The sequence below is a fragment of the Phacochoerus africanus genome, chromosome 7, assembly GCF_016906955.1.
Source record: "Phacochoerus africanus isolate WHEZ1 chromosome 7, ROS_Pafr_v1, whole genome shotgun sequence".
Classification (NCBI taxonomy): domain Eukaryota; kingdom Metazoa; phylum Chordata; class Mammalia; order Artiodactyla; family Suidae; genus Phacochoerus; species Phacochoerus africanus.
The window spans coordinates 66,607,339-66,634,981 of NC_062550.1; the positions used below are offsets into that span (position 1 = coordinate 66,607,339).

General features: G+C 43.4%; 2 protein-coding genes and 1 pseudogene across 2 annotated transcripts in view; 2 read left to right on the plus strand and 1 right to left on the minus strand.

Moving 5' to 3' along the window:
* The window catches only part of LOC125131255 (developmental pluripotency-associated protein 3-like), a 92,692-nt gene that overhangs the window by 16,763 nt on the left and 48,286 nt on the right, over positions 1-27,643 (minus strand). The gene's annotated exons all lie outside the window — the stretch shown is intronic.
* On the plus strand, positions 7,193-8,137 carry LOC125131254 (voltage-dependent anion-selective channel protein 1-like; annotated as a pseudogene).
* Positions 24,797-25,213, plus strand: NANOGNB (NANOG neighbor homeobox; the record flags this gene model as incomplete). The annotated part of the gene is made up of 2 exons (XM_047785769.1): positions 24,797-25,018; positions 25,130-25,213. Coding segments are annotated over 2 exons (306 nt in total), but the record flags the coding sequence as incomplete, so codon positions are not given.

The following is a 27,643-nucleotide window of genomic DNA, read 5'->3' on the forward strand; positions in this document are numbered from 1 at the left end:
GAAGCTGCATTCTTATGGAACATAGTCAGATTCGTTTCTGCTGAGCCAAAATGGGAACTCCTTTATTCACTTTCTAATCATAGTATTAAATCTGTAATTATAACATGCTGGGAGAGGTAGGCTCGATTTCTCCAGGGACCATGAAGGAGTAAAAAATTCTGGACTTAAGAGCACTGGAAAGTATAATCTGTATCAGGGTTTCTGAATAGCAGTACTCCTGACATTTTGGATGGGGTAATTCTTTGCTTTGGAGCTGCCCTGGGCTAGCAGCAGTTTAGCTGCATCCCTGGCCTCTTACCAGTAGGTGGCAATAGCAGTTCCTCAGCTGAGTCTTCCAAGGAGATGCGTCCAGACTGGGCTCCAGACTTTGCCAAATATCCCCTGGGGTATGGGGGAGGGGGACAAAATTGTACCCAGTTGAGACCTGCTCTCTATTTATTATCTGCCTGAGTTTAGTATATACATACTGCCCTCAACATCATACTGATTACCTTCTCAGCTGGAGAGGTTTTGGAAGCAAAAATTAAAGATTGTATCAGGAGTTCCCTGGTGGTCTAGTGGTTAGGATTTGGCACCTTCACTGAAGCAGCTCTGGTTCAATCCCTGGTTTGGGAACTGGGATCCTACAATCATCAAGCTGCTGCAGATAATTAAATATTGTAATAAGAAATTTCAAAAAAAGAGGAAGAAGAAGAAGAAGATGGTGGTTTGGAAATTGAGGCATATGAGCTGCATACAAGGTTTGCTCTAGAGTTAATTTTTTCTCTCTCTTGAGAAGGAAATGTGGACAAGAGATTTCAGGTAAAATTGTCTTTACAGATACTGGCAGGAAAGCAAGGGCAGTAGTTCCTAATTTTGGTTACATGTTAGAATCGGCTGGGAAATTTGTACCTATATATAATTTTTTTCCTTTTATTCTTATATGTGTATAATTTTTATAATATATATATATTTCTTTTCTTTTTCTCTGCCTCAACCCTGCCCTGGAAAACTCAGATTTAACTGGTCTGGAGATGGACCCAGAATAGGTATTCTTTGCATGTGGCCCAAGTGAATCTAATTGGCAATAGCCAATTAGAACAATGAGAACATTGTTCTCTGAGAACAATGAGAACAATGACTTGAGGTTGTGAAAGAGAGCTAGAAGCAAACAATGATTAAGTTTAACACATTTTTTAAATAGATAAAATTTGCTGGGGCAAAGATTAGTTTACCAGCAGATTCAAATATCTGAAACATAAATGTCTCTTGTGATACAGATGAGCAAGTTTCCATTCCTTGCTAAATATACAGGGGAACAGCCTTCAAGTTTTGAGAAAGATGTTAATCATTAAAATCAAACCATTTCCAGAGTTCCCATCATGGCACAGTGGTTAACGCATCTGACTAGGAACCATGAGGTTTTGGGTTCGGTCCCTGGCCTGGTTCAGTGCGTTAAGGATCTGGCGTGGCCGTGAACTGTGGTGTAGGTCGCAGACTCGGCTCGGATCCCAGCTGTGGGGTAAGCCAGCGTCTACAGCTCCGATTAGACCCCTAGCTTGGGAACCTCCATATGCTGTGGGAGCAGCCCTAGAAAAGGCAAAAAATAAATAAATATATATATTTTTTAATTTCCAAACTGGATTTGAGGTGGCTTGTTACATTATATAGTTAGAATAAACCAGTTTAAATCAAAAGAATGTTTTAACTCTGAAGAAGAGAAAAAAGCAAATGCATTAACTATTGTGGCTTTATCTCTAGAAATCATGCTTGAACATTACATTCAGCAATCTTCCTTGTCCACAGGGAGAAAAGGGAAACAGAGTGCCTTAGTCATGGTATAGTTTCAAAAGAGAACCTAATAGTTTCTCAACAGAATTAAACAGTAGCGGAGTTCCTGTTGTGGCTCAGTGGTTAATGGATCCGATTAGGAACCATGAGGTTTCGGGTTCTATTCCTGGCCTTGCTCAGTGGGTTAAGGATCCTGCGTTGCTGTGAGCTGAGGTGTGGGTCACAGACGCAGCTTGGATCTGGCGTTGCTGTGGCTCTGGCGTAGGCGGGCATCTACAGCTCCGATTAGACCCCTAGCTTGGGAACCTCCATGTGCCACGCGGCCCTAGAAAAGACAAAAATAAATAAATATAAATAAAATTTAAAAAATAAAAATGAAGAAACTCCTAGGAAATTACAACATACCAAAAATATCTGAGGAAAAATGTCTTTAGAGTTACATATGTATTTTTAATTGACTCTAAGTAAAACCTTGCTATAAAGGGGGAAAAAGTTGGAGCATTATTACTCTAACAGCAGGTGCAGACTTAAAATGTAAACAAATACTGATCCACAAACGCTACTCAGTCCTCAATCCAGGAGGATTCTGATTAAACAGCCCCAGAAGGAAGCAGATAGGAGGCAATCACCCCCGGACTTTGCTCCACCCTCCTTTCTTTCTTCTTCTTCTTTTTTTTTTTTTCTTTTTTGTCTTTTTGCCATTTCTTGGGCCGCTCTCACGGCATATGGAGGTTCCCAGGCTAGGGGTCGAATCAGAGCTGTAGCTGCCAGCCTACACCAGAGCCACAGCAACGCAGGATCCGAGCCGCGTCTGCGACCTACACCACAGCTCATGGCAACGCCGGATCCTTAACCCACTGAGTAAGGCCAGGGATGGAACCCTCAACCTCATGGTTCCTAGTCGGATTCGTTAACCACTGCTCCACGGCGGGAACTCCTCCACCCTCCTTTCTAAAAGGCGGATAAAGTGTTGTTCCCCTTCCTGGCAGCAGATGGCGCCATTAGAGCGAGTACAATGGCTAAAATGTAAACTAAAATTCATCTTCGCTATTCTTCTAGGATGAACTTGAAACCGGAAGGCAGGGTCCTTCAGGATTGAAACTGGCAAAGTTCCTGACTCTAACGCATCTAACCTGGTAGGAACTGTAGATCCTGGTGGGCCCAGTTCCCAAGCACATGAAAGCCCGGGTCAGCTGTGCCTACTAAGGAGAAGAAGGATTCTTACTAAGTTTCAGGATTGGCACCCAGAGAGAACTTGAAAGTGAAGCTTTCTTCATGCCTGAAACATGTGATGAGAGCTCATCTTTCACTTCTATCCAAGAGAAACACAAAGATGTTCTCCAGGGAGCCTGTCCACAGGCAGGAAAGGACTCAACAGAGAGGCTCAAATGACCAAGTGAAAGAAAATATGATCTTTAATAAAGGAGAACTGTTTCCACCACTACCTCCACCAATGCTGCAAACCGTCCTTGGGATGGGGGCTAACTTGTGCAGAAGAAAATGAAAATATCTGCTCTACGAAAAAGAAAATCATCCTCTGATCAAAACGCCCATGTTTGGAGTTCCCGTCGTGGTGCAGTGGTTAACGAATCTGACTAGGAACCATGAGGTTGCGGGTTCGGTTCCCTGCCCTTGCTTAGTGGGTTAAGGATCCGGCGTTGCCGTGAGCTGTGGTGTAGGTCGCAGACGCGGCTCGGATCCTGCGTTGCTGTGGCTCTGGTGTAGGCTGGCAGCTACAGCTCTGATTCGACCCCTAGCCTGGGAACCTCCATATGCCGTGAGAGCGGCCCAAGAAATGGCAAAAAGACAAAAAAAAAAAAGCCCGTGTTTGAATTAGGTAAAAATACAAGATATGTGTATCTAGAGGACTCATTCAAGTTTCCAATAATGTTGTGCTTCTCCTTTTTATGAACGAGCCTGTCACTTCCTTATTAACAGAATAGTGGTATGTGATCTGATTATAGGAACACCCTTTCCCAACACACAACACTACTGAAAAAGTTAAGCACAAAGTGATGGGTGTGGGTGATCGTTGTAGCTCTCTGCTATTGACTGTCTGGAAACAAAACATCGATAGATTTTTGTTCTGTTTTGTTTTGTTTTTCAAAGTATAAGAATCATGTGAGAAGGTCCCTTGTGGCTCATTGGGTTAAGAATCTGGTTTTGTCATTGCTGTGGTTCAGGTAGCTGCAGTGGTAAGGGATTGATCCCTGGCCCTGGAACCTCTGCCTGCTATGTGTGTGACCAAAAAAAAAAAAAAAAAAAAAGAGTTATTTGATAATGAACACATTCTAGTGGTGATTCCAGAAAAGGTGAAAAAACTCAAGTGACCTTTTTGCATGTAACACCTTGTGCAGTAATCATTATAATGCCTGTTCACAGATGTGAAAAATTGTGTGTTAGAAAAACTAAAGGTTTGACCTAAACCCCATAGCTAAAGAGTGGAAAAACTAAAACCAGATCTGACCGTTAAAAATTATGCTGTAGGAGTTCCCGTCATAACTCAGTGTTTAACGAATCCGACTAGGACACATGAGGTTGCAGGTTCGATCCCTTGCCTTGCTTAGTGGGTTAAGGATCCGGCATTGCCGTGAGCTGTGGTGTAAATCACAGATGCATCTAGATCTGTCATTGCTGTGGCTGTGACATAGACTGGCAGCTGCAGCTCCGATTTGACCCTTAGCCTGGGAACTTCCATATGCCATGAGTGTGGCCCTAAATATATATATAATAATTAATACATGTGTTTATATGTATTTGTATGTATATAAATGTATATATGTATATACATGTGTGTGTTTGTATGTATTTATACATATGTATGTATAAATTTTTAAAGAAATCCTGGTTGATCTTGAAGTTCCCAAATTGGTACAACGGGATTGGCAGCATCTCAGGAGCCCAGGGATGCAGGTTCAATTCCCGGTCGGCACAGTGCATTAAGAATCTGGTGTTGCAGCAGCTGCAGCTTAGTTCGAAATTGAGGCTCAGATCTGATCCCTGGCCTGGGAACCCCATGGACCACAGGGCAGCCAAAAGAGAAAAATAAATAAATAAATAAATAAATTAAATAAAAACCTGGTTGATCTGGATGAAAGGGAGTGGAAGGGACTGCTGAGGGAATCAGAATTCCAGACAGAGATTCGGCTGCAATGGGAACCGGGAAAGCCATGTTGATACACTAGAGCAATGCTTCTCAAATGGGGCAGTGTCTCCCCAGGGGCCGATGAGCCACGTCTGGAGACGTCTGTAGTAGTTATTGGGGGAAGGGTGCTGCTTCTGGTATCCAGTGGGTAGAGGCAGGATGGGGACTGGAATGGGGCAGGAGGACAAGGGCAAATGGGGGACACACTTTAAAACCTCAGGATTCAAGATACATGTCTTCAAGCCTTATTTTTATTATTTTATTTTATTTTGCTTTTAAGGGCCATATGTATGGCATATGAAAGTTCCTAGGCTAGGGGTCGAATCCGAACTGTAGCTGCCAGCTTACACGACTGCCACAGCAACGCGGGATGTGAGCCACATCTGTGACCTACACCACAGTTCAGGGCAACCCCAGATCCTTAACCCACTGAGTGAAGCCAGGGATCGAACCTGAGTCCTCATGGATACTAGTTGGGTTCATTACTGCTGGGCTACAATGGAAACTCCTCAAGCATTTTTTTTTTTTAATTTGCTTTTTAGGACCACACCCATGGCACATGGAGGTTCCCAGACTAGGGGTCCGATCAGAGCTACAGATGCTGGCTTACACCACGGCAATGGCAGATCTGAGCTGCATCCGCTCTGTGGCCTACATCACAGCTCACAGCAATGCTGGATCCTTAACCCACTAATCGAGGCCAGGGATTAAACCTGCATCCTCATGGATGCTAGTCAATTTGTTTCTGCTGAGCCATGAAGGGAACTCCCAAGCATTATTTTTTAAAATCAAAAGTAATGCAAGGAGTTCCTGTCATGGCGCAGTGGTTAACGAATTCGACTAGGAACCATGAGGTTGCGGGTTCGGTCCCTGGCCTTGCTCAGTGGGTTAACGATCCGGCGTTGCCGTGAGCTGTGGTGTAGGTTGCAGACGCGGCTCGGATCCCGAGTTGCTGTGGCTCTGGCGTAGGCCGGTGGCTACAGCTCCGATTGGATCCCTAGCCTGGGAACCTCCATATGCTGAGGGAGCAGCCCAAAGAAATAAAAAAAAGACAAAAAAAAAAAGTAATGCAAGGAGTTCCCATTGTGGCGCAGCAGAAACGAATAAAGGATATGGTGTTGCCGAAGATGTGGCTCCAATTCAATCCCTGGCCTGGGAACTTCCATTATGCCGTGGGTGTGGCCGTAAAGTTTAAAAAATTTATTTTCAAAAATATTTAGAAATTTCTCACCAGTTTCTAAAAAGGTTAACTGTGATACTATGCTTCTCATTTCCTGGAGAAAACCCACCAGTCTTGCAAATATCTTCCTGATTTCACAAAATTTAAGTTCTACCAGTTCCGGTCCTTGTCTGCTTTGTTCACTAATGTATCCCAAAGTCCTAAAAAATTGCTGAGCACATAATGGGCCTTTGGTAAGGATTTGACAAATGATTAATCAATAATGAGTTCTAATGCAGTTCTGGCCTCTTGCCAAATTTATGTTTGCAATAATGACAAATGCAATAATGACAGTATCAATCAATAGAATTTCCCTGGGACTTTCCGTCATTATCATGTACATAAAAGCTCTCTTTTTTCTTTTACTTCTCTTTTTGACCCCTGTCTCCCCAAGGCTGAAATAAGCTTGGAAACGCCCCGCTCTCCTATAAGCAGTTATACTGCATTGAAAAATGCAAAGCTACCTACGAGTTCCTGTTGTGGCTTACCGGGTTAAGGACCTGGCATTGTCTCTGTGAGAATACAAGTTCGATCCCTGGGTTCGCTCAGTGGGTTAAGGGTCCAGCATTACCAAGAGCTGCCAAGTAGGTCACAGATGCAACTCAGATATAAGCTCAACCTAAGATGCACCAGCAACAACACCGAATTCTTAACCAGCTGTGCTGGACCAGGGATCGAACTTGCATCACAGAGCTCACAAGAGGCTTCTGATCCTGTTACACCACAGAAGGAAATCATCCATTTCACATTGTATGTATGTATGTATGTATATTTTGGGTCATACCTACCGCATGTGGACGTTCCCAGGCTAGGAGTTGAATCAGAGCTGTAGCTGCCAGCCTAACCCTCGCCACAGCAACACCAGATCTGAGCAACATCTGCCACCTACACCACAGCTCACAGCAAAGCAGGATCCTTAACCTACTGAATGAGTCCAGGGATCAAATCCGCTCCCTCATGGATCCTAGTCAGATTCGTTTCCACTGAGGCCATAAAGGGAATTCCCACTCCACATTCTAAAAACGAGATATAGGCGGAGCCCACTGCCACCTCTTCTGAGCAGAAGATGGCTGTGCCTCCCGTGTATGCCGATCTTGGCAAGTCTGCCAGGGATGTCTTCACCAAGGGCTATGGATTTGGCTTAATAAAACTTGATTTGAAAATCAAATCTGAGGATGGACTGGAATTTACAAGCTCAGGTTCAGCCAACCCTGAAACAACCAGAGTGATGGGCAGTCTGGAAACCAAGTAGAGATGGACCGAATATGGTCTGACGTTTCCAGAGACGTGGAACACTGACCACACACTAGGCATGGAGATTACTCTGGAAGATCAGCTTGCACGTGGACTGAAGCTGACCTTTGATTCATCCTTCTCACCAAACACTGGGGGAAAAAAAAGCCAAACTCAAGACCGGGTATAAGCGGGAGTACGTCAACCTGGGCTGCGACGTGGATTTCAATATCGCCAGACCTTCCATCCTCGGTGCTCTTGTGCTGGCTTACGAGGGCTGGCTGGCAGGCTACCAGATGAATTCTGAGACCACCAAGTCCCGAGTGACCCAGAGCAACTTTGCTGTTGGCTACAAGACCGATGAGTTCCAGCTTCACACTAACGTAAATGATGGGACAGGGTTTGGCCGCTCCATTTATCAGAAGGTGAACAAGAAGTTGGAGGTGGCTCTTAATCTCGTCTGGACAGCAGGAAACAGCAACACGGGTTTTGGAATAGCAGCCAAGTACCAGATGGACCCTGACGCCTGCTTCTCAGCTAAAGTGAACAACTGCAGCCTGATAGAATTAGGATACACTCAGACCCTAAAGCCAGGTATCAAACTGACGCTGTCAGCTCCGCTGGCTGGCAAGAGTGTCAATGCTGGTGGCCACACGCTTGGTCTAGGACTGGAGTTTCACGCATAAACGAATACTGTACAATCGTTTAATTTTAAACTATTTTGCAGCATAGCTACCTTCAGAATCTAGTGTACCTTTTAATGTTGTACGTCTGAGATGCAAGTATTGCTAAATATCATGGTAGAATTCCAGGGTAAAGGTGATTCAGTTTTAGGGTGTTACCCTTTCAGAGGTACCGAAGAAACCCAATTCCAAAAAAAGGTCCTTTCAGCTGCAGACTTGGGGGGACCTCGCTGGACCCTCTAGAGAGGTCCGGTTTCTTTTTTACCTAGAGATGGCTGCAAGTGGAAGCTGAGAATTTGTAGGCACTTTGTAAATTCTTACTGAGTAAATGAATGAAATTGTGACTTCCTGAGAATTGGACTTCCTACCCTGAGTGAGGAGAGGCGCATTGCTTGATGGTAAGTACAGACTCATCTGAAAGGGACCTTGTTTTATTTTTTTATTTTATTTTATTTTTTGCCTTTTCTAGGGCTGTAAACTCTGGTTATTTATCGTTTTTATTTTGTCTTTTTTTTTTGTCTTTTCCAGGGCCACTCCCGCAGCATATGGAGGTTCCCAGGTTAGGGGTCTAATTGGAGCTGTAGCCGCCGGCCTACACCAGAGCCACAGCAACACGGGATCCAAGCCACGTCTGCGATCTACACCAGAGCTCATGGCAATGCCAGATCCTTTACCCACTGAGCAAGGCCAGGGATAGAACCTGCAACCTCATGGTTCCTAGTCGGATTTGTTAACCACTGAGCCACAACGGGAACTCCTGAAAGGGACTTTTTTTAAAAGGCAACCTTCATGACCTATTTTCACCCCAGTCCATCACCTCGTTTACACCAAAAGTAGTCTGCAGGGCATGGTAGCTGTTTCCTTAAAAAAGACCCATGCACCCACATGTTCATTGCAGCACTATTTGCAATAGACAAGACATGGAAACAATCCAAACATATGATTGGATTAGGAAGATGTGATGTATATATATATAATGGAATACTACTCAGCCATTAAAAAAGAACAAAATAATGCCATCTGCAGCAACATGGATGGAACTAGAGACTCATACTGAGAAAAGTCAGTCAGAAAGAGAAAGACAAATAGCATATGATATCACTTATATTTGGAATCTAATGTATGGCACAAATGAACCATTCCACAGAAAAGAAACTCATGGACTTGGAAAATAGACTTGTGGTTGCTGAGAGGGAGGAGGGGGAAGTGGGATGGATTGGGAGCTTGGGGTTAATAGGTACAGACTATTGCCTTTGGAATGGATTAGCTCTGCTGTGTAGCACTGGGAACTATGTCTAGCCACTTATGATGAAGCATGATAATGTGAGAAAAAAGAATGCATACATGTATGGGTCACCATGCTGTACAGTAGAAAAAAATAATAATGTATTGGGGGGGAAAAAAAACCCTTGCAGTTCCCGATGTGGCTCAGCGGGTTACAAACCCAACTAGGATCTATGCGGATTTGGACTGGATCCCTGGCCTCACTCAGTGGGTTAAGGATCCAGCACTGCCCTGAGCTGTGGAGTAGGTCACAGATGTGGCTCAGATCTGGCATTGCTGTGGCTGTAGTGTAGCCTGGGGGCTGCAGCTCTGATTAGACCCCCAGCCTGGGAGCTTCCGTATGCCATGGGTGCTGCCTAAAAAAAGAAAAAAAGAAGTCTTTTATTTGGAAACATAAATTTCTAGGTAATGCAAATAGCAAGCACAAAAGCCTAAACTAAACCCTGCTTGGCTCATTTACTGAAAAGCAGGGAAACCTGAGTGGCTGCAGCAAAATGAATAAGGGGAAAGTTCACAAAGACCAGAAACACAGCAAGGGGCTAAATCCTATAGAATTTTGTAAAGTCTCTGGCTTTTACTGTGAGAGCCATTGTCAAATTTTTAGCCAAGAAACAATACTACATAATTTACATTTTAAAAGAATTACTCTTGCAGTTTCTTAGTGCCTTGGGGGTTAAGGGTCAGTCACTGCTGTGGCTCTCATTGCTGCCGTGGTGCAGTTGTCTGGCCTGGGAACCATCACATGCCTTGGACACAGTCAAAAGAATAGATTATGGGGTGGGAAGAACAAGGCATAACCAGAGAGTATGAGATATATCTAGTTTAGAGATGATGGTGGTAAGAAGTAGAATTCTGGGTACATTTGATTGATTGACAGATCGATTGTGTGTACACTGTGAAGAATGAATTGTAGAATTTTTGACAGGTGGAGTTTGGACTGAGAGAAACGTAGTCAGAGATCCCAAGGCTTTTGACCCAATCAACTGCACTAGCAGAGGTGGCTTTACTTCAGTGGGGAGGATGGGAGTGGCTCAGGGATCAGGGGAGGGCATTCTGGTTGAAGCTGGAAATACAAAATTTGAATGAGATGATCCAATTAGACATCCAGTGACTGGTATGCAATTGGGAGCTTGGATATACAAGCCTGGAGATTAAAACCCAGAAGTAATCAATCACTGACTGGGTTATAACACAATCACCACAATCACGGTGATTGGATTTCCGTGCTTGCTCTGTATATATTCCCGAGCTCAGAGATCTGGGGCTTCAGCCTTGAGGAACTTAGTAGGTCCCAGTTCCTAGAGACAGAGAAGGAGCAAGGGAGGAAAACTTGGAAGGAGCAGCCCTGGACGGAGAAGGAAGCTCAGGAAAGCCTTTCAGGGTAAGGAGAGCTCCAGACACTTAAGTAAGAGGGGACCAGGGAAATGATCAGTAGATGTTTGGGACACATGATCAGTATATCGAAAGAATATATTAGTGGCCTGCAGAAAGGAAATTTACTTTTTCTGATTTAATTTTTTAAAAATCCATAATTTTATCTGAGTATAAATTTAATGTGATCATTATAGACAAGTATCTCAATGAGCCAATGAAATCACCTCCTGGACATGAGACTGACATTACCTCAGTAGTAGGCAAAAGAAACTTGTCCTTCTGTGATCTTTTTTTGTTGTTGTTAACCACACTCATATCATATAGCAGTTCCAGGTCAGGGATCAAACCCAGGCCACAGCAACAACCTGAGCCACAGCAATGCTGGATCCTCTACTCTGCCCCCAGGGAACACCCCTCCTATTAAGCTAATAAGGAAAGTGCGTATACCGGTCAAGAAACATCATTTTAAAGCCATAAAAGGAAGGGGCAATAGATCATAATCCTGATGCAGTTACTGAAAAGGCAGATGACTTTCCTCCTAAGTCTTCAAGAAACAGGAATACCCATTATAGTGCAGCAGCAGTAATGAACCTAACATCTACAAGGACACAGGTTCAATCCTTGGCCTCAATCTATGGCTGAAGGATCTGGAGTTGACCCTGAGCTGTGGTATAGGTCATAGTCATGATTCAGATCTGGCGTTGCTCTGGCTGTGCACAGCTTGGCAGCTACAGCTCCCATTTGACCTTTAGCCTGGGAACCTCCATATGTCATGCGTGTGGCTCAAAAAATAGAAAAAAGAAGTTCTTGGAGTTCCCGTCGTGGCGCAGTGGTTAACGAATCCGACTAGGAACCATGAGGTTGCAGGTTCGGTCCCTGCCCTTGCTCAGTGGGTTAACGATCCGGCATTGCCGTGAGCTGTGGTGTAAGTTGCAGACGCGGCTCGGATCCTGAGTTGCTGTGGCTCTGGCGCAGGCCGGCAGCTACAGCTCCGATTAGACCCATAGCCTGGGAACCTCCATATGCCGCGGGAGCGGCCCAAGAAATAGCAGCAACAACAACAACAACAAAAAAAGACAAAAAGAAAAAAGAAAAAAAGAAAAAAGAAGTTCTTGTCATAGCTCAGTTGAAACAAACCTAACTAGTACTCATGAGGACACAGGTTCAATCCCTGGCCTGGCTCAGTGGGTTAAAGATCTGCCATTGCCATGAGCTGTGGTGTAGGCTGCAGACCTGGTTGGAATCTAGTGTTGCTGTGGCTGTGGCATAGGCCAGCAACTACAGCTCCAATTTAACCCCTAGCCTGGGAACTTCCATATGCTATGAGTGCGGCCCTAAAAAAAAAAAAGATAGAGGGGAGTTCCCATCGTGGCGCAGTGGTTAACGGATCCAACTAGGAACCATGAGGTTGTGGGTTTGCTCCCTGCCCTTGCTCAGTGGGTTAACGATCCGGCGTTGCCCTGAGCTGTGGTGTAGGTCGCAGACGCAGCTCGGATCCTGCGTTGTTGTGGCTCTGGCATAGGCCGGAGGCTACAGCTCCGATTAGACCCCTAGCCTGGGAACCTCCATATGCCGCAGGAGCGGCCCAAGAAATAGCAAAAAGACAAAAAAAAAAAAAAAGATAGAGATTTTGAATATGTTTGCATAACAATAAACTCTCTTTTTCAGGACTTTTCTTGGATAAAACTGTCTGGTACTGAGAACTTCATCTCTACCCACCAAGAAGAGCATCCGGGACACAAGACCAAGCACAGGACAATCATGGACTTGTGTCCACAAGGACTGGAACCTGGTGACAGCTTCACGGAGTCAGAGAGTGAGAGTAAGTGTGAATTAAGGAGAAACCAAGCAGTGAGCAAACTGGTTGCCTCTTTTGCTCCATTCTTATTCCTTCTGGTGCCTATAACCAAATCACAGAGACTCATCAGTACTTGACTCTTAATTTTTAGGCCACACAGGCACACACAGGCCACAGAAAAACTGGATTGGCCTGGAGTGCCCTGTATATAACACATCTCTTATAACATGACCGATATAAGTAGAGCAGTATCCACCTCCACCAAACAATCAAAGTTCTTGTCAACCCACCACTAACACTTGCTATTATTTGATTTCCTCATTTCTGCCTATCGAGTGGGTAAAAAGTGGCAGCTCATTCTGATCTGCATCTTGATTACTAGTGAGGGTGAAATTCTTTTCAAAATAGAGGCCATCAGCTCTCCTTCTGGCTCCTGCCCCTCACACACCATTGATCTATTGGACTGTTTTCCTTACTGATGTAAGGAGATTTTGTTCTAGAGAGCAACAATTTGTCAGTTTGCTGTTATATATTCTCCAGATTTATGGCTTTTCTCTTCACTTCCTTCATGGGATCTTTGGTGACTAGCAGCTTTCTATTATCCATTTTTGAGAAGAATATTTGTAAAAGAGCCCATTACTTCCCTCCCTGACCTGTAATTCTCACGATCACATGTCCATTTTTGATTAGATGATTGGGTCTATTATTAGACTCCCTTTCCGTTCTAGTGGTTACTTTGTCCATCTGCACAACACCACCTTAATTTTTAAATAACTATTGCTGTCTATTTAGCTCCTAATTACATTCTTCTGATGTGTCACAGCTAATTTTAAATCATCGGTTTTCTTTAACAGCATAAGTAGAAAAATCGTTTCATATGTGGTTTAAACCAGGGTCTTCAGAGTAAAGATGGTGTTATTAATACTAATAGAGATGCCAGGACATGGACACAGACCAGGACGGTCCTGGGAAAACCAAAACATGTGGACAAATTTCTACAAATCATAAGCCTCACCAAAACCCTCCAAAGAGGAAAGAGAAAGCCTGAATAGTCTTTGAAGGAAGGTCACTCAGAGCTTGTTCATTTCAAGGTCACTTACATTTGAGTAGTCAACATTCTAAGAAGATGTAGTCATTTCAAGAACTAGCCTTACCCAGTACTTAATTGTTTATTTAATTACGTATTTAAAATCCAAAAGTAAATTACTTTGAAACTGTCCTTGTCATGAAAATCTTCATTGCTTTTGCTAGGGCTTTTGCTTTCCTCTCTGCTTTCCAACAATGTGTGACATGGCTGGGTTATGACAATCAATAGGCTCACGCTGAACAATGTCCACTGTGATCTGAATGTCAAGTTGAGCTGCAGCTGAATTTTTTTTCTTCTTCCACAGATCTTGCTGCACAGAAACCACCAGCTCTACCCTGTGATCCAATTCCAGAGCGATCACAAAGCAATCATCCTGAAGCTGAAAGGATGGGAAAGAAAAGACGGAGAGAAGAAGAAGAGGGTGAAAAGGAAGAAGTCATAGAAGAGAATGTGGCAAAGAAGGAGAAGGAAGAAAATAAGGAACTACATGACAAGAAGAGATTAGCCAGCAAACCCCTGCTGGACACCCTTTGGGCAACGTTTAAATTAATCAGAATCCCCACAAGAGGAGTTATTTCCTCCCTGGCTTTTGAATTCAGCATGACAGAAACACAGGTATGACTACAGATTGCTTTACTGGCACAGTCCCTCGTGTACCTCTCTTAGCCACGCAAACCAATATCCTTATTCCGGACTAACTGCCTCCCCCATGTTATGTTTTGGCAGATAAATCAATGGTTTTGTCAGAAGAGGAAGCTATACAAAAGAGAAATATACAAGAGATGGAAGAGGTAAGAATGCTCCCTATGTAGAACCCAAAGTGGAAAAGGAATGGATTGATCTTTGGGGACATGTTGGGCTTCCTGGAGTTCATGGATAGTCCATGAGCTTTCTCATGTTCCAGCCAGACAACTGCTGCCCAATCTGTCACTCTGCTCAACACACAAAAATGCACACGTAGAGAGTTCCCGTCGTGGTGCAGTGGTTAATGAATCCGACTAGGAACCATGAAGTTGCGAGTTCAGTCCCTGCCCTTGCTCAGTGGGTTAATGATCCGGCGTCGATCCGGCGTTGCCGTGAGCTGTGGTGTAGGTTGCAGAGGCGGCTCAGATCCCGTGTTACTGTGGCTCTGGCCTAGGCTGGCAGCTACAGCTCCAATTGGACCCCTAGCCTGGGAACCTCCATATGCCGTGGGAGTGGCCCAAGAAATGGCAAAAAGACAAAAAAAAAAAAAAAAGCACATGTAGGCATGCCACCTTTCGCCATGTAGCCATAGTCTCAGATCGACACCTAGAGCTGTTAGATTTTTACTGATGCCAGTGAAGAACTAATTTTGTCTCTTCTGTTTCCTAGATGTTAAATATGTTGGATGCTGGTCTTTTCTCGGGGCCTTTTGGCCTCAGATATTGACAGAACCTCATGTGCCTGGAAGGAAAGAAGATAAAAACGGCATCAATGTTTTATCAGCCCTGGACTGTCTAGAGAATTCTGATGTATTATTTATGTGTTTTTATGTACAAATCTTTTATGTAGTACCTCAATGGATCATCACTCTAAACCAAAAATGGGGAAACTGAATTGCTGGGAAATAATGCGGGATTTCATCAACAACCACCAGTTCCTAAATGGCTAAGCCTGAATTTGTACTTTCATCTCTCAGACACAGATGCTATGTTTTCAGTTCTAACTTGAGAAATAGTCTAGGTCAATTTGTGTCTCATATGCAGTGTTTATGAACTGCTAATGATCTCTCATAAGCTTCCAGTGTGAGAGTTTTTCCAAGTACTTGTACCTTCTCCACCTCCTTGAATTCTTGATCTCTTGGAAGCTTTCAAAAATGTTTTAGGAAGATTCCTTGTTCTCTGGGGTCAAAGGCTTTCAATTTAACATGCTTGGATCTATGTTAAATGCATGGAATGTGTTGGGAACTCTGATCTGGCGTTTCTGTGGTTGTGGTGTGGGCGGGTAGCTACAGCTCTGATTTGACCCCTAGCACGGGAACCTCCAAATGCCATGGGTGCGGCCCTAAAGGAAAAGACAAAAGACCCCCCCACAAAAGTAAATAAATGCATAGATTGTGTTGTGAAACATGTTTTATATGAAATTATTCATAAATTGAATAAAATGAATTATAAAACATTCATTATGTAGGTGAAATTATTCACCTACGTAAATAACCTACGAAAATAAGAAAATACTAACCAGTGTTAAATCCTTGGAGGTGAATGGGACGTCAGGAGCGCTAAGGAGTTTTAAACGTACTGTCTTTGCCCTGCTGTGGATCTGAAGTTTTCGTAATGTGAGCTCATATATTTTATTTTTAAAAATTCAATAAGGGAGTTCCCATGGTGGCCAGGCTGAAATAAATCTGACTCATTTACCCATGAGGACACAGGTTCAATTCCTTATTTCACTCTGTGGATTATGGATCTGACATTGCTGTGGCTGTGGCATAGGCTGGCAGCTACAGTTCCAATTCAACCCCTAGCCTGGGAACTTCCATATGCCCCAGGTGCAACCCTAAAGAGACACACAAAAAAATTCAGTAAAAAATTACTACCCTCTGTGGAAGTGCTCAGAGAAGGAAAGAGAATTACCCTGCAGTGGGTTTAGTGTAGCCAGCATTGTCAATCAACTGTATTTCAATTAAAAAAATAAAATCTGGATCTTAAATTAGTAATTTTTTGGAGTGATGTTTATTTTGAGTTACTTTATGTTGTATATTTAATAAATAATAACTAGTTTTCTCAATGAGACTGGACTGAGGCAATATTTTTATCATGGACGCAAACATCATCATCTGATCCCTAGAAAAAAATACAAAGGCAAGTTAATAGGCTCAAACTGTCAAGTCTATAGTAGTTTTGCTTTATATAACATGTCCTCAAAAATAAATGAAATTCCTCTGTGGCTCAGTAGATTAAAGAACCAGCATTGCCCCTGCTGCGGCTTAGGTCATTGCTGTGGCACGGTTTGACCCCTCGCCTGGGAACTTTTACATGCCACTGGAGGGCCAAAGTACAAGAAAACAGAAAGAAAAGAAAAAAATCAGTCTTACAGAAAACAAATTTATGGTTGCCAGAGGGCAAAGGGGGTGGGGTAAGAATAATTTAGGAATTTGGGATTATTGGATAAACCTACTAACATAAAATAGACAAACAAGATTCTACATTATAGCAGAGGGAACTATATTCAATAACCTATGATGGAGTTCCTGTCGTGGTGCATCGGAAACAATCCGACTAGGAACCACGAGGTTGTGGGTTCGATCCCTGGCCTCCCTCAGTGGTTAAGGATCCCGCATTGCCATGAGCTGTGGTGTAGGTCACAGACATGGCTCAGATCTGGCGTGGCTGTGCCTGTGGTGTAGGCCAGCGGCTGTAGCTCCAATTAGACCTCTAGCCTGGGAACTTCCACATGCTTCAAGTGCAGCTCTAAAAAGACAAAAGACAAAAAGAAAAAAAAGTTTAAAAAGAAGAAAAGGAGTCTTGCTTTTATCTAGAAAAATAAATTTCAGAGCAAATGGCAAATGCAAATCCCTAACTGGGACCATGCTTGGTTTGTTTACTGAAAAGCAAAGCAGCCAGAGGGGATGGAGCAAAGTAAGTGAGGGGAATTATCAGTAAAGATAAGCGATGTTGCCAGGGGCCCCAATCCTATAGAATTTTGTAAAGTCTTTGGCTTTTACTCTGAAAGAAATGAAAAGCCATTGTCAAATTTTAAGCCATGGAATGAGATTACATAATTTATATTTTAAAAGGATCATTCCACTTGTCAGAAATAGACTATGAGTTGGGAAGCACAAGACAGAACCAGAGAATATAAAATATATCTAGTGTAGAGATGATGGTAATTTAAGAAGTGGGAGAATTCTGGGTACATTCTGAAGAAGGAAAATTCGATTTTCTGACAGATTGAGTTTTGACTAGGAGAAAAGGAGTGAGAGATGCCTAGGGTTTTGACTCAATCGACGACTAACAGAGGTGGCTTTGCTAAAACAGCGAGGCTGGGAGTGGGCCAGGGATCACTGTAGGGCATCCTATTAAGGCTGGAATTGCAAAGTTTGACTGTAGTGACCGATTTAGACATCCAATCACAGGTATGGAATTGGGACCTTGGATATACAAACCTGGAGGTTACAATACGGAAGTAACCAATTACTGTCTGGGTGGTAACACAATATCTGTGATTAGATTTCCATGCTTGCTCTCTAAGTAGGAGCTGACATCTAGAGCCTTGACCTTGAGGAACCTAGAAGGTGGAGTTCCTGGAGACATAGGGAGACAATTAACAAGGGAAGAAAACTTGGAACGTGCAGACATTGACATGGAAGGAATCTCAGGAAAGGATGGGATCCTGGAAACACTAAGAAGAAATCTTTTCCAGATGGAGAGAGCTCCTAATACTTCAAGTAAGAGGGGACCAGGGAACTAACTGATCGGTAGATATTTGCTGTGTTAAGGTCATTAATTTGTGCCTTGGACAAGAGAAGTGTCTGTGTAGAGTGGCTGTGAAGCCTGCTTGGAGTAAAGTCAGGAGACAATAAACAGGAAAAAAAAAAAATCACCACCCTGCAAACAGCAAATAGAACACTTTCAAAGATTTTGATGTACAGGAAGATGAAGAAATGGGGTGGTAGGAGTTCCCGTGGTGGCACAGTGGAAACAAATCCGACTAGGAACCATGAGGCTGGGGGTTCGATCCCCGGCCTTCTTCAGTGGGTTAAGGATCTGGCGTTGCTATGAGCTGTGGTGTAGGTTGCAGACGCAGCTTGGATCTAGCATTGCTGTGGCTGTGGTGAAGGCCGGCAGCTACAGCTCCGATTAGACCCCTAGCCTGGGAGCCTCCATATGCTGTGTGTGTGGCCCTAAAAAGAACAAACAAACAAACAAAAAAGCAGAAGAAATGGGGTGGTAGCAATTGAGTGATGTAGGATTCAACAGTTTTAGTTTTCCTAACCAGGTAATGAATACAATATGTTTACATTGTGGATGGAAATGACAGAGCAGAGAAAGGGAAATTAATTAATGATTTGAATCCCTTTCTTTTCTGTTTTATGGTAGAGTTTGTGAAGGGTTTAATGATTATTTAAATGTTGATGAAATTCCCCAGGAAGCCCTCTGATTCAGTGAGCATTTGTCAAATTTGTTACTCAATCTAACAAACTTATTCTATTGTAATGTTAATTGGAAGTTATTTTTTTATCTCTGGAAAATTGTCCTGTGTCAGTATTTATTGACCTACTTCATACGTCTTTTTTTTTTTTGGTCTTTTCAGGGCTGCACCCTTGGCATATGGAGGTTACCAGGCTAGGGGTCCATTGGAGCTGTAGCTGCCGGCCTCTGCCAGAGCCACAGCAATGTGGGATCTGAGCTGCGATCTACACCACAGCTCACAGCAATGTTGGCTCCTTAACCCACTGAACGAGGCTGATTTTTCTTTCTTTCTTTCTTTTTTTTTTGCTTTTTAGGGCCACACCCACAGCATATGGAGGTTCCCAGGCTAGGGGTCTAATCAGAGCTACAGCTACCGGCCTACGCCTCAGCCACAGCAACACCAGATCAGTGCCACATCTGCGACCTACACCACAGCTCACGGCAATGCCAAATCCTTAACCCACTGAGAGAGGCCAGGGATCGAACCCGAAACCTCATGGTTCCTAGTCAGATTCATTTCCACTGTGCCACAATGGGAACTCTCTCCTCTTGATTTTAAACTGTGGACCATAAGTTCAAGATTTTACTCATAAAAAAACACTCCACAATAAAGCAAGATGTGTGTTTGCTGAATTCTGCACCCAGCTGACCCTCGGCAGCCTCTCCTTAGTGATCTCATGCATTTCCTGGCTTCAGTGGTCTTAGAAGGTGAAGTAAGTTCATCCCACCCACGATCAGACTCAGGATCTTCTCCCACTAGTTCACTGCCTGCAGGAGCACCACTGTGCATCCCTGGACGGAGCCTGAAACCTGGTCACTCCTCTCACTTCCCTCTCCCTCACCTCCGTTTCCCAACCTTCAATGGACCCTCAGTACCTCTTCTGCCACTTATTCCTCCAGGCCCCCTCCTCTCTCTAAAGCCCTTGACCACCACCACTCTACTGCCTCTATACCTAATGCCCCTTCTCCTCGGTAGCTCCCTTCCCAGCCATTCCCCCTTGGCAGACAGAGCCTCTTTCAAACAAAATCTTTTTATGTTCGGGACTTCCCGTGTGGCTCACAACATAACTACTTGGCATTGCTTCTACAAAATCTTTTTATGTTCCTTTCTCTGTTTAAAACCTTACAAATACTTAACTATTTTTCTTAGCTAAAAAACCAAAACCAGGAGTTCCCATTGTGGCACATTATGGAAATGAATCCAACTAGTATCCATGAGGCCCTGGCTTCGTTAGTGGCCCCTCAGCTTGAATCTGGCTTTGCTGTGGCTATGGCATAGGCCAGAAGCTACAGTACTGATTTGACCCCTAGCCTAGGAACCTCCATATGGCATGGGTGTAATCCTAAAAAGCAAAAAAAATTTTTTCATTAAAAAAAAGGAGTTCCCGTCGTGGCGCATCGAAAACGAATCCGACTAGGAACCATGAGGTTGCAGGTTTGATCCCTGGCCTTGTTCAGCGGGTTAAGGATCTGGCATTGCTGTGAGCAACGGTGTAGGTTGCAGATGCGGCTCGGATCTGGCATTGCTGTGGCTGTGGTATAGGCTGGCAGCAACAGCTCCAATTAGACCCCTAGCCTAGGAACCTCCATATGCTGCCATGCGTGTGGCCCTAAAAAAAGACAACAGGCAAAAAAAACAAAAAAACAAAAAACAAAAAACCCATTCACTGTAAGTATAGAGAATTGTTTGGCATATGTAAAATTATTCAAATTATAGTTAAATTAATAAGTGTATAATATGATAAAACAAAAATTATGAAATCAAAGAAAGGGAAATTCCAAATTGAATGGAAGGTTAAAGGAATGAAGAAGAATAGCTTATAAAAATATAAGACATGGAGTTCTTATGGCTCAGTGATTAATGAACCCGACTAGCATCCATGAGGACACAGGTTCAATCCCTGGCCTTGATCAGTAGGTTAAGGATCCAGCATTGCGGTGAACTGTGGTGTGGGTTGCAGATGAGGCTCAGAGCCTTCATTGCTGTGGCTGTGGTGTAGGCTGGCAGCTGCAGCCCTGATTAGACCCCTAGCCTGGGAAATTCCATATGCTTTGGGTGTGGTCCTAAAAAGCAAAAAATAAATAAACAATTAATTTTTAAAAAGAAACATTCTGGGAAACAGAAAATCCAGTCAGGAGTCCCATTGTGACTCAGCAGAAATGAACCTGACTAGTATCCATGAAGATGTAGGTTCAATCCCTGGCCTCACTCAGTGGGTTAAGGATCTGGCATTGCTATAAACTATGGTGTAGGTCACAGACACGGCTCAGGTCCAGCATTGCTGTGGCTGTGGCATAGGCTGGCAGCTGTAACTCCAATTCAACCCCTGGCCTAGAAACCTCCATATGCCGCAGGTGCAGCCCTAAAAAGACAGGGGGGAACAAAAGAAAAAGAAAATTCAGTCATTCACTTACAAAAGCTTTTGATTGTGTTTCTACAACAATAAACTATTTGTCTTTTTCAGAACTTCTCTTAGGTAAAACTGAGAATTTTATCTCTGAAAATGTAGCAGAGCATCTAGGACAGAAGACCCAGAGCAAAACAATCATGTACCTGTGTCAACAAGGGCTGAAAGCTGGTGACAACCTCACAAAATCCAAAAGTTGGAGTAAGTGAATTAAATAGAAATCAGGTAACAAGTAAATACATTGCTTGGTATTTTTTACTCCATTTTTTAAAATTCTAAAGTATCTTTTTTTTCATTTTTTAAATTTTGTTGAAACCGAGTTCATTTACAATGTTGTGGGGTTTCTTTTTTTTAACTCCGTTCTTCTTCTTTTCTTGGGGGGGGGGTCTTTTTGTCTTTTAGTGTCGCAACTTCCGCCTATGGAGGTTTCCAGGCTAGGGGTCGAATCGGAGCTGTAGCCACCGGCCTACACCAGAGCCACAGCAATGTGGGATCCGAGCCACGTCTGCAACCTACACCACAGCTCACGGCAACGCCAGATCATTAACCCACTGAGCAAGGGCAGGGATCGAACCCGCAACCTCATGGTTCCCTAGTCGGATTTGTTAACCACTGCGCCACGACGGGAACTCCTAACTCCATTCTTAATTGTTCTTGTACCTGTAACCAAATCGTAGAAACTCATTACTACTTGACTTTTGATTTTCAGGCCCCACAGGAGCTTCTCTTTCACAGAAAAACTGGTTTAGCCTGAACTGCAATGTAAATCAAGCTTTGGAGGATGAAATCAAAGTCCTGAGCTTCAACGGGACCAAGAGTTCAATACTGCAGTTTTTAACCCAAGATGGACAATATATGGACCACCTGCAACATCTCCAGGGCACAAAGAGACATGAAATAAGCTTGCTACACAGCTCAGGTGCTTCTCGGTCAGCAGGTATTCCGTGGGGTTATCAATATAATAGTTCCACTTATTCCATTCTTCTTCTTACATTAGGTGTCATTCAAACTCCTTCCATACCTGTACATTATTTGAGTATGTAGTTTTTATATACATAAGATTATACTAGGAGTTCCCACTGTGGCCCAGAGGAAATGAATCCAACTAGTAACCCTGAGGTTGAGGGTTCGATCCCTGGTCTCGATCCCAGTGGGTTAAGGATCCAGCATTGTCGGGAGTTGTGGTGTAGGTTGCAGCTGTGTCTTGGATCCCACTGCTCGGGATCCCTTTTTGGGCCTTTTGCCTAAAAAGGCAAAAAGACAAAAAGACCAAAAAAAAAAAGTTACATTGCCTGTAATATTACAGTAAACATCCTTTTACACAGAAGGTTGTGTTGAGGAGTTCCCTGGTGGCTCAGTGGGTTAAATATTCAGTGGTGTCACTGCTGTGGCTCTGATTGCTGCTATGGTACAGGTTCAATCCCTGGCCCAGGAACTTTTGCATGTCATGGGCATAGCCCACCTCAAAAAAGTAAAAAAGTCATGTTGATGAGCAAGTATTTCTTGAATTTCTTGAAGTCTATGTATACCTTGCAACTAGCGGATACTTTCAAATTTGCTTTCAAAAAGGTTTTTACTGATTTGGATGCTTACAAACAGGTTTTAAGAGATATGGTGCCAATATATGTATTTTCTAAAGTAGTTCTGGAAATAACTTAAGTTCCAAAATTAACCATGTCTTTCAATTAGCTTTAACTCATCAACTTCATTCTGATAACATCGTTATCCCACTTCTTTTTTTTTTCCTTTTTTTCTTTACTAAGGATGGATGATTTCTTTTCTTTTATTTATTTATTTATTTAGTCTTTTTGCTGTTGCTTTGGGCCCCTCCCGCAGCATATGGAGGTTCCCAGGCTAGGGGTCTATTGGAGCTGTAGCCCGGGGGCAAAACCAGAGCCACAGCAACTCGGGATCCGACCCACGTCTGCAACCTACACCACAGCTCACGGCAACGCCGGATCGTTAACCCACTGAGCAAGGACAGGAACTGAACCCGCAACCTCATGGTTCCTAGTCGGATTCGTTAACCACTGCGCCACAACGGGAACTCCATATATATATTTTTTTTTCTCCAGATTTTTTCTTTCCACTTCCTTCATGGGATCTTGGGTGACTAGCAGCTCAATTTTTATATAAATTTAATAGCAATATTAAATAGCTCATTACTTCCCTTACCAACCCATAATTCTCCATGATCACAATGGAGTATTTTGATTATATACTTGATCTGTTTTTAGACTCCCTTTCAGTTCCAGTGGTTAATTTATCCCTCTGTACAACAACACTTTATTGTCTTAATAATTATTGCTGTCTACTAATTTCCTAATTATATTTTTCTCAGCTATCTGGATATTTATAAATTACTGATTTGATTTCATTAATAAGTGAAGGAGTTCCCGCTGTGGCGCAATGGGTTAAGGATCCAATGTTGCCATAGCTGTGATGTAGGTTGCAGATGCAGCTTGGATTTGATCCCTGGCCTGGGAACTGCCATATACTGCAGGTACAGCCAAAAAAGGGGAAAAAAAAAAAAGGATTGAGGAATCATTTCAAATGTGCTTTAAACCAGAGCACTTTATAGTAAAGGTTGTTTGGTTAATATTAATATTAATATTTATGGCAAGACATGGATATATACAAGACAATCCTGGGAAAACTGAAATATATGGAAAATTTTCCATAGCCTGAATAGTTTTTTTTTTTTTTTTTGGTCTTTTCTAGGGCTGCTCCCATGGCATATGGAGTTTCCCCTGAATAGTTCTTTAAATAAGGTCAATCATAGCTATTTCATTTCAAGTTCACTTAAAAATAAGTCTTTGTCTCTCTCTTTTTTTTTTTTAGGCCCAAACTCAAGGCATATGGGGGTTCCCAGGCTAGGGGTCAAATTGGAGCTGTAGCTCATACGGGGGTTCCCAGGCTAGGGGTCAAATCCGAGCTGTAGCTGCCGGCCTACACCACAGCCACAGCAACATGGATCCAAGCCACATCTTCGACCTACACCACAGCTCACAGCAACACTAGATCCTTAACCCACTGAGCAAGGCCAGGGATCGAACCAGCGACCTCAAGGCTCCTAGTCGGATTCATTTCCGCTGTGCCACGATGGCAACTCCATGAAAATCTTCATAGGCTTGGACAACTTTACTTTTCCTTTCTTCTGCTTTCCAACAACGTACACATGCCTGGGTTATAAAAATCAAATATTCTCACACTAAAGAATATTGACTATAATCTGAATCTCAAATTTGGCTGCAGCTTGATTTTTTTTTTTATGTCTTTTTATGGCCACATCTGTGGCATATGGAAGTTCCCAGGCTAGGGGTCAAATTGGAGCTGTAGCCACCAGCCTATACCACAGCCACAGCATCACTGGATCTGAGCCATGTCTGAAACCTACACCACAACTCATGGCAACGCCAGTTCCTTAACCCACTGAGCGAAGCCAGGGATTGAATCTGCATCCTCATGGATACTAGTCAGATTCTTTTACACTGAGCCACGACAGGAAATCCTAGAATTTAATTTTCTTCCACAGATCTTGCTGCACAAAACCCACCAGCTCTGTCTTGTGATCCAGAGAAATCACATAGGATTCATGATAAAGATGAGAGGGAAGAGAAAAAATGCAGAGAAAAAAGAAGAGGAGAAGAAAAGGAAGAGGACATAGAAGAGAAACTGAAAAAGACACGAAAGAAAGATAAAAAAGCGGGGGGAAAGAAAAATAAGGAACCATATCCTCAGAAAAGATTAGTCAGCAAACCACTCATGGACACTCTTTGGACAACCTTTAAATTAAACAAATGCCTCACAAGAAGAAAGAGTCTATTACTAGCATTTGAATTTAGCATGACAGAAAGACAGGTATGACTATAGATTGCTTTACTGGCACAGTCCCTTGTGTACCACGCTTAGCCACACGAACCAATATCCTTAGTCTGGAGTATTCACCTCCCCCACTTCATATTTTTGCAGATAAATCAATGGTTTTTTAAGAAGAGGAAGAAATACAATAGGGAAATGGACAAGCAAAAATATAAGAAAATACAGAAGAGGTAAGAATGTTTGCTATATAGAACACAAAGTGAGGGAGTTCCCGTCGTGGCGCAGTGGTTAACGAATCCGACTAGGAACCATGAGGTTGCGGGTTCGGTCCCTGCCCTTGCTCAGTGGGTTAACGATCTGGCGTTGCCGTGAGCTGTGGTGTAGGTTGCAGACGTGGCTCGGATCCCGAGTTGCTGTGGCTCTGGCGTAGGCCGGCGGTTACAGCTCCGATTTCGACCCCTAGCCTGGGAACCTCCATATGCCGTGGGAGAGGCCCAAGAAATGGCAAAAAGACAAAAAAAAAAAAAAAAGAACACAAAGTAAAAAGGGATTTTATTGACCTTTAGAGACATGTTATGTTTCCATAGTTACTGGATATTCCATAAACTTTCCTGTTCCCCGGCCCGTGGCACAAAGAACCATTGACTGCCCAATTTTTCACTCTGCTCAACACACAAAAATGCACAGGTTGGGAGTTCCCATACCGGCTCAAAGGGTTAAGAACCTGAGTAAAACCCATAAGGATGTAGGTTCAATTCCTGGCCTCCAGTGGGTTATGGATCTGGCGTTGTGGTGAGCTGTGGTCTAGGTCCCAGATGTGGCTCCTGATCTGGTGTTGCTGTGGCCGGCAGCTGCAGCTCTGATTTAACCCCTAGCCTGGGAACTTCTATATGCCACGGGTGTGACCCTAATAAAGGAAAAAGAAAAAAAATGCACATGTGGGAATGCCACCATTAGCCATGTAGCCATATTGTCTGATATACAACTAAGCCGTTAGATTTTAATTTTATTGGAGTATAGTTGACTAACAATGTTGTATTAGTTTTAGTTGTACAGCAAAGTGTATCAATCCTACATATAAATATATCCTTTCTTTTTTTCCCATACAGGTAATTACAAACAGCCATTAGATTTTTGTTTTGTTTTTCTTTCTTTCTTTCTTTCTTTCTTTCTTTTTTTTTTGTCTTTTTGCCTTTTCTAGGGCTGGTTCCCAGGCTAGGGGTCTAATCAGAACAGTAGCCACTGGCCTACACCAGAGCCACAGCAACCAACACCAGATCTGCGCTGCACCTGCGACCTATACCACAGCTCATGGCAACACCAGATCCTTAACGCACTGGGCAAGGCCAGGGACCAAACCTGAAACTTCAGGGTTCCTAGTCAGATTCGTTAACCACTGAGCCACAATGGGAACTCCTTGCTTTCTTTTTCTTTTTTTCTTTTTGCTTTGCTTTTTAGGGCCAAACCCACAACCCACGTCACATGGACGTTCCCAGGCTAGGGGTTGAATTGGAGCTACAGCTGCCTGCCTACAGCACAGCCACAGCAACTCAGGATCCAAGGTGCATCTTTGAGCTACACCACAGCTCATGGCAATGTCAGATCCTTAACCCACCGAGCAAGGTCAGGGATTGAACCTGCATCCTCATGGATGCTAGTCCGATTCATTTCTGCTGTGCCATGATGAATGCCTAAGTACAAATTCTTATCTATTACCTCACTTGACCTCACTAGATCATCACTTTTTTTTTTTTTTTTTTTAGGGCCACAGCCGTGGCTTATGGAAGTTCCCAGGCTAGGAGTCGAATCAGAGCTACAGCAGCTGGCCTACACAACAGCCACAGCAATGCCAGATCCAAGCTGTGTCTGTGACCTATACCACAGCTCACAGCAATGTCAGATCCTGAGCAAGGCCAGGGATTGAACCCGCATCCTCATGGACCCAGTCCTCATGGATCTTGGTTGGGTTCGTTACCCCTGAGCCACAGTGGAAACTTCTGGATCATCACTCTAAACCAAAAATGAGGAAACTGAATTGCTGGGAAATAATGTGATTTCATCGAGTACCAGTTTCCAAATGGCGAAGCCTGAATTTCTACTTTCATCTTTCAGCCATAGGAGCCATCTGTTTTCAGTTCTAACTTGAGAAACATTCTAGGCTAGATCCATTTGTGTCTCATATGCAGTGTTTATGAACTGCTAATGATCTCTCATAAGCTTCCAATGTGAGAGTTTTTCCAAGTACTTGTACCTTCTCCACCTCCATGACTTCTTGAGCTCTTGAAAATTTTCAAAAGTGTTTTAGGAAGATCCCCTTGTTCTAAAGGGTAAACTGTTTTCCCAGTGTAACATGTTTGGATCTATGTTAAATGCACGGACTGATGTGAAACTTTTTTTTTTTTTTTTTGTCTCTTTGCCATTTCTTGGGCCACTCCCGCAGCATATGGAGGTTCCCAGGCTAGGGGTCAAAACAGAGCTGCAGCCGTCGGCCTACGCCAGAGCCACAGCAACTCGGGATCCGAGCCACGTCTGCAACCTACACCACAGCTCACGGCAACGCCAGATCCTTAACCCACTGAGCAAGGCCAGGGATTGAACCCGCAACCTCATGGTTCCTAGTGGGATTCGTTAACCACTGAGCCATGATGGGAACTCCGTGAAACA